At 39.2% G+C, this 7,665-nt stretch overlaps 1 protein-coding gene across 1 annotated transcript; it reads left to right on the top strand.

Annotated features, from left to right (window-relative positions):
• The first annotated feature begins 890 nt into the window (after positions 1-890).
• LOC108177321 (putative olfactory receptor 2W6) lies at positions 891-1,823 on the top strand. The gene has a single exon (XM_070074942.1). The coding sequence runs from the start codon at positions 891-893 to the stop codon at positions 1,821-1,823; it is 933 nt and encodes a 310-aa protein (XP_069931043.1).
• Positions 1,824-7,665: the final 5,842 nt, after the last annotated feature.

Raw genomic sequence — 7,665 nt, 5'->3', positions numbered from 1 at the left:
CCTGTTGAATTGATCCCTTAATCATTATGTAGTGTCCCTCTTTGTCTCTCTTAACGGTTTTTGTGGTAAAGTTTATGGTGTCTGATATTAAGATGGCTATGCCCACTCTCTTTTCATTTCTGTTGGCATGGTATATCTTTTTCCAGCCTTTCACTTTCAGTCTGTATGGATCTTTGTTGGAAAGATGTGTTTCTTGTAAGCAGCGAATAGATGGGTTTTGTTGTTTAACCCAATCAGCCAATCGGTGTCTTTTAACTGGACAGTTCAGGCCATTCACGTTCAATGTGACAAATGATAAGTGGCAACTTTGCCCTGCCATTTGCCAAAGATAAGTTCTAATATATGCTTTGAATTCCCTGTGATCTTTTGCTGTGAGGTTTCCTTCCTTGGTTTCCTTCCTTTACCTTCTTTCATATTGATGACCGTGTTTCTGTGTTTCTGAGTGTAACACATCTTTAAGCATCTTTTGCAGGGCTGGACGAGTGGCAACAAATTCTTTCAATTTCTGTTTGCTATGTAAAGTCTTTATTTCACCTTCATTCACAAATGTGAAAAGTTAAAAAAAAATTTGATAATTAACTTTATGCCTTTACTACTTAATGAAAATATATAGAACCATGTGTGCTGATGTAACATTTCACCATTTTCAATGAGTACAATTCAGTATTGTTGAGTTTAGCATGTTATTATAGACTCACTTGGGTAAAACTAAACATGAAAAGGTTACGAGAACTGACAGAGGAAAATTCGAGATATCTTCCAAATGTGGCAAGTGGGCAGAATAGTCAGTTCTGTATACTCATGATGCACTTCAGAAATTTTTATTTCTACTAAGTCTGACACTTACACTGGTTACCAAGATGTTATTCCTCAGCCTTTCAAAAGAAGCAATGGAAACAAGCAATGGAAGCTCTGAGATAGACTTCATCCTTCTGGGATTTTCTGATCAACCACAGTTAGAACGCATCATCTCTGCAGTTGTCTTCATCTTCTATGTCGTGACTTTGGTAGGAAACACAACCATCATTCTTGTGTCTTATCTGGACACCCAGCTCCATACTCCCATGTATTTCTTCTTATCCAATCTGTCTTTTCTGGACCTCTGTTATGCAACCAGCATTATCCCCCAGATGCTGGTAAATCTGTGGGGTCCAAAGAAATCTATTACATATGGAGGGTGTGTGCTCCAGTTCTTCTTTGCCCTTGTCTTTGCAGCCACAGAATGTCTTCTCTTGGCTGTGATGGCCTATGACCGCTATGCTGCTGTTTGTCAACCTCTTCACTACACAGTAATCATGCACCCTCAGCTATGCCAGAGGATGGTGCTGACTGCCTGGATGGCTGGTCTTGGCAGTGCCTTAATTGTCTGTTCCCTGACTTTGAAGTTGCCAAGATGTGGGCACAGGAAAGTGGATAATTTTCTCTGTGAGATGCCAGCCTTGATCAAGATGGCTTGTGTTTATTCAAAAGTAATTGAAATTATTGCCTTTGTTCTTGGAATAGTATTTCTTCTAATGCCTCTATCACTAACTTTCATCTCATATGGAATGATCACTCGTGTTGTAACAAGAATCAGGTCAACCTCAAGGTGGCAAAAGATCTTCAGTACATGTGGTTCCCACCTCACAGTCGTAACTCTCTTTTATGGACCAGCTATTTATATGTACATGAGGCCACAGAATACCACATATAAAAATGAAGGGAAATTCCTTGCTCTTTTTTACACAATTGTCACTCCCAGCTTAAACCCTCTGATCTACACTTTAAGAAACAAAGATGTTAAAAGTGCAGTAAAGAGATTATTGGGGATTGAAAATTGTTAAGCAATGTCATATTATATGGAAAAATAAATTAAACTGTAGAGAGTTAAAAAAATATTGGCCTTTATCACAGAACCTGTATCAATTCACTTATTCAAAAACCACTTATTTATTCACCACTCAGAATTTGACTAGGTGCAGTTTCTAACTCTATAAATAATAGAGAAAACAATAAGACACAGATATAAATGCGTAAATAAAACACAGCTCATGAATTTGTAACCTTGAAGACTAATCAGAAACCACAGCTAAGTATGTGCAGATACTTCTAATATTCATGGAAAATGAAATGAAAAGATAACGCTAATGTTCAATGAACTTTTTGAAGCACCCTCATAGAATTAGGAAATCTAGCAAATCTAATAAAAGTTATATGTAAAAATTCTTAAATAAATAGTCGCTATTTTCTTGTGGAATTATATTCAACATTGACTTTTTTATTCCCATGCTTTTTACATTTAAGATAAATGTCATTCGACTTCATTCACATGTTATTGCTATCGCATCTTCTCTGGTGGAGAAAACGACCTACCAATACACATTCCATTCTCTGCCTCAAGTATTAACTGGACTTATGTCCATTGTGCTACTAGTTACATTTCCTAGCCTGACCTCCACCAACAGAATGTCAATTATGTATACAGCTTCTGGGTTTTCTTCTTAAATATGAAGGTAGTTGCACTCATCTTCTTCATGCCTCTACCTCTTGGCTGGAATGTAAATTTGGATATTAGGTAATTATGACCACACAAACAAGAACAAAATCCCAGGAGAGAATGCAGCAGTGCAATGGAAGTACACAGCAATATCTTAGCAGAACAATCCCTTAACAAAGCAGTACCACCAGATGATTTCAATAGAAAAGCCACTCTATTCTGCAATATCTCTGTTACAGTATCTTAGTTCTTACCTTAGCTGGCCTGACAATAAGATTGAGCTTTATCCTGGAGGAAAGTATAGTCCCTAAACCAAAAATATCATCACTTGGCAATTCATTTGAACCCAAAATCTAGGACCTAGCCCAATATGACTGTATCAGCAATCTCAAGATTAACTCAGCAACATGATTTTACTAAGGCTGAAGTTTGAGAACCACTGTTGTATGAAATATCGAGATTTGGGGTGTCTCAACACAGAAAATTATGTGCTTTCATAGATTTTAATTAATTCCCTTCCTGATAGATATGTAGATACTTATTTCTCAGAGCTTTTAGATAAATGTTCTAAGTGTCAGGGTCAGTCCATGACAAACCTATTCTTTCAAAAAATCTAGAGAAATGAGGAAAATAAGAAGCTTTCAGTAAAATTAAATGAAGTCAGAGTAAAAGGTTGCTGTTTACTAAATACAATACTAAAGCCATGGAGAGCATGAAAGGATTAGAAGGCCTTTTTAGTGAGATACTAGCAGAAAACCTCCCAGGTTTGGAGAAAGAAAGAGACATCAAAATACAGGAAGCACAAAGAAACCCCAGTAAATATGACCAGAAGAGATCCTCACCACGACACGTTGTAATCAAACTCCCCACAATGAAACATAAAGAAAAGATTCTAAAATGTGCAAAAGAGAAACATCAGATTACTCTCAGAGGATCTCCAATCAGACTCACAGCAGACTTCTCATAAGAAACCCTACAGGCTAGGAGGGAATGGTGAGAAATAGCCCAAAGACTAAGAGGAAAAAAACTGCCATCCCACAATTCTATATCCTGCAAAGATCTTATTTGTGAATGAAGGTGAAATAAAGACCTTTCATAGCAAACAGAAATTGAAAGAATTTGTCAACACTTGTCCAGCCCTGCAAATGATGCTTACAGATGTGTTAAACACAAAAACACAGAAACACGGCCATCAATACAAAAGAAGGGAAAGGAAGAAAATATCTCAGTAACAGATCACAGGAAGTTCAAAGCACATATTTAAATAGCTTTGGGAAAGAGGCACATTTATCAGAAGGGAGGAAGGAACCTTCACTGTAATATGGCCTTGACTAAACAAGTTCAGATTTGGTGAACTCAAGGGGCCTCCACAACCTTAACAGCTCATGGCAAGAGCCTTGGGTGATTACTGACGTCATAAATAAGAGTGTCAATTGTTAAATCAACAATGGGAGTCACTGTGCACCTGCTCCCCATGTAGGATCTCTGTCCTTAATGTGTTTTACTAGGAGAGTTAACAATAACACTACAAGTTGAACAGCACTCTATATCTTGTGAGGTTGTGTGGGCACAGTCTGTTGAAACCTTTGCTTGGTACATACTAAGTTGATCTTCTATATATAAAGATAAATGAAAATGAAACTTGATGAAGAGTGGGATGGGAGAGGGAGTGGAAGATGGGAGGGTTGCGGGAGGGAGGCAGGTTGGGGGGGAAGCCACAACAATGCAAAAGTTGCACTTTGTAAATTCACATTTATTAAATAAAAAAAGAAATATCTTTGGAAAAAAATGGCAGGGCAAAATCACTACTTATCAATAGTCACATTGAATGTAAATGGCCTCAACTCTCCAGTTAAAAACACAGACTGGCCAGCGCCACAGCTCACTAGGCTAATCCTCCACCTGCGGCACTGGCAGCCCTGATTCTATTCCCGGTCGGGGTGCCAGATTCTGTCCTGGTGCTCCTCTTCCAGTCCAGCTCTCTGCTGTGGCCCAGGAGTGCAGTGGAGGATGGCCCAGGTCCTTGGGCCCTCCACCTGCATGGAAAACAAGGAGGAAGCACCTGGCTCCTGGCTTCAGGTCAGCACTGTGCGCCGGCCACAGTACACCACCTTAGCGGCCACTGGGGGGTGAACCAACGGTAAAAAAGGAAAACCTTTCTCTCTGTCTCTCTGTCTCTCACTGTCCACTCTGCCTGTCAAAACACACACACACACACACACACACACAGACTGGATCACTGGATTAAAAAACAAAACCGGGTGGAGACAAGATGGCAGAATAGTGAGGATGCACACTGATAGTCTGGGAAAAGATAGGTTGATAAAAGAGGAATTACAGTAATTTCAGGGAAAGGCTCAGGGAAAAAATTGTAGAGGAAACTCTTCTGGATCTAGTGGATGTGACACAGATGACCTGTGGGGAGAACAAGGATGCCCATGGCGGTATTGGTTCCATCCTGAATTTAAAAAATTACCATGCCTAACCTGAGGGTGTCACTTTTGGCACACCTTTAACCCTGAAGAACTAAGAAGAGCTGAATGGCCACACCCATCTCAAGCCTCCAAGGCTCCTCCAACAGCAGACAGTCCACTTAACACAGTCATAATATAACAAGAAAAAAAAAACACCAAAGTGAGGGAAGAAGAATTCAAAATTCAAAGAATATCTCCACAATGCCAAGCAACAAACACAGAAACCGAGGGAACAAGATCAATGAAGACATTATGATGACCCCAAATGAACAAAACACCCCAAGCCAAGATTATGAAGATGATGAAATAGAAGAAATTCAAGATACGGATTTCCAAAAAAATATGATAAGAACATTTGGAAGTTTTCAAAAGCAAATTCTTGAACTACAGATATCTTTACTGGACAGGATAGAAAATCCCTCTCATGAAAATGAAATCTTAAGGAGGAATCAAAATGAAACGCAGAAAGTAGTAGAACAGGACTTAATATGACTGGTTTAATTCTGTAATTATCACACAGTTATTCTTAAGTGTTGAAAATTAACTGAAATGTGATCCCTGTTAAACATAAGAGTGGGAATAAGAGAGGGAAGAGATGTACAATTTGGGACATGCTCAAGCTGACTTGCCCCAAAGGGTAGAGTTAGAAACATACCAGGGGATTCCAATTCAATCCCATCAAGGTGGCATGTACCAATGCCATCTCACTAGTCCAAGGGATCAATTTCAGTTCACAATTGATCATAATGAAAGGACTAAGAGTCAAAAGGAGCACATAAACAAGTCTAGTACCTGCTAATACTAACTGATAGAATAAATAGAGGGGAGAGTGATCCAGCATGGGAAGCGAGATACTCAGCAGACTCATAGAATGGCAGATGTCCTAAATAGCACTCTGGCCTCAGAATCAGCCCTAAAGGCACTTGGATCTGGCTGAAAAGCCCATGAGAGTATTTCAGGCATGGAAAGCCAAGACACTTCAGCAAAAACAAACAAACAAACAAACAAAAAAAACACCTAAATGAAAGATCTCTGTGAGTGAGATCCCAGTGGAAAGAACAGGTCTTCAAAGAAGGAGGTACCTTTCTCTGAAGGGAGGAGAGAACCTCCACTTTGACTATGACCTTGTCTAAACAAGATAAGAGTCCAAGAACTCAAGGGGCTTCCATAGCCTTGGAAACTCATGACTGGAGCATAGGGAGATTACTGATGTCATAGACAGGAGTGTCAATTTGTAAAGTCAACCACAGGAGTCACTGTGCACTTACTCCTCATGTAGGATCTCTGTCCTTAATGTGCTGTACATTCAGACTTAATGCTATAATGAGTACTCAAACATTATATTTCACTTTGTGTTTCTATGGGGGTGCAAACTGTTGAAATCTTTACTTAATGTATACTAAACTGATCTTCTGTAAAAAAAAGAAGAAGAAATTATCAATTCCCAACTTGACTCTCACTGGGATTAAACATGACAATAGGTCTGATCTGATTTCATCATCATTTAAAAAATCATCTATTATTTTTCACTTTATGTTTCTGTGTGGGAGCAAACTGTTGAAATCTTTACTTCATGTATGCTAAACTGATCTTCTGTATATAAAGAGAATCGAAAATGAATCTTGATGTGATTGGAAGGGGAGAGGGAGTGGGAAAGGGGAGGCTTGCGGGTGGGAAATGGGAGGCTTGCTGCTCCATTATGAGTCTGGCTCTTGCTGTGGCCTGGGAAAGTAGTACAAAATGGACCAAGTCCTTGGGCCCATGTGCCCACATGGGAGACCTGGAAGAGCCTCTGGCTCCTGACTTTGTATCAAAGCAGCTCCGGCCACAGCAGCCAATGGGGAGTGAACCATCAGATGGAAGACATCTCTCTCTCTCTCTCTCTCTCTCTCTGCCTCTCATCTCACTGTGTAGCTCTTTTAAATAAATAAATAAATTTTAAAAAATACCACAATGAGGCTTCACCTCACCTTGGTTAGAATGGATTCCATACAAAAAACAACTAACAACAAATGCTGGTGAGGATGTGAGGAAAAAAGGCACATTAATCCACTGTTGGTGGGAATGCAAACTGGTAAAGCCGCTATGGAAGACAGTTTGGAGATTCCTCAAAACCTGAATATAGCCCTACCACATGACCCAGCCATACCACTCCTTGGAATTTACCCAAAGAAATTAAATTGGCAAATAAAAGAGCTGTCTGCACTTCCATGTTTATTGCAGCTCAACTCACAATAGCTAAGACATGGAATCAACCCAAATGCCCATCAACAGTTGACCGGATAAAGAAATTATGGGATATGTACTCTATAGAATACTATACAGTAGTAAAAGAAAAATGAAATCCAGTCATTAACAACAAAATGGAGGAATCTGGAACACATCATGCTGAGTGAAATAAGCCAGTCCCAAAGGGAGAAATATCATATTTTCTCCCTGATCTGTAAGAACCTAAAAGGAAATATATGTTCTCCCTGATCTGTGAGCACCTAAAAGGAAACCTGTGGAAGTAAAATGGACACTATGAGAAACAATGACTTGATCAGCCCTTGTCCTGAGTGTTCAGGAAAAACTTACTATTTTATTCTTTTTAGTATTTTTTTTGTTCTACTTAATACCATTGGTTGAACTCTTTAGTTAACACACAATTATTCTTTGGTGTTTAAATTTAACTGATAATTGATCCCTATTAAATCTAAGAGTGGGAATAAGTGA

Source organism: Oryctolagus cuniculus, chromosome 5, assembly GCF_964237555.1.
Source record: "Oryctolagus cuniculus chromosome 5, mOryCun1.1, whole genome shotgun sequence".
Classification (NCBI taxonomy): domain Eukaryota; kingdom Metazoa; phylum Chordata; class Mammalia; order Lagomorpha; family Leporidae; genus Oryctolagus; species Oryctolagus cuniculus.
This window is presented reverse-complemented; position numbering and strand designations above follow the sequence as displayed.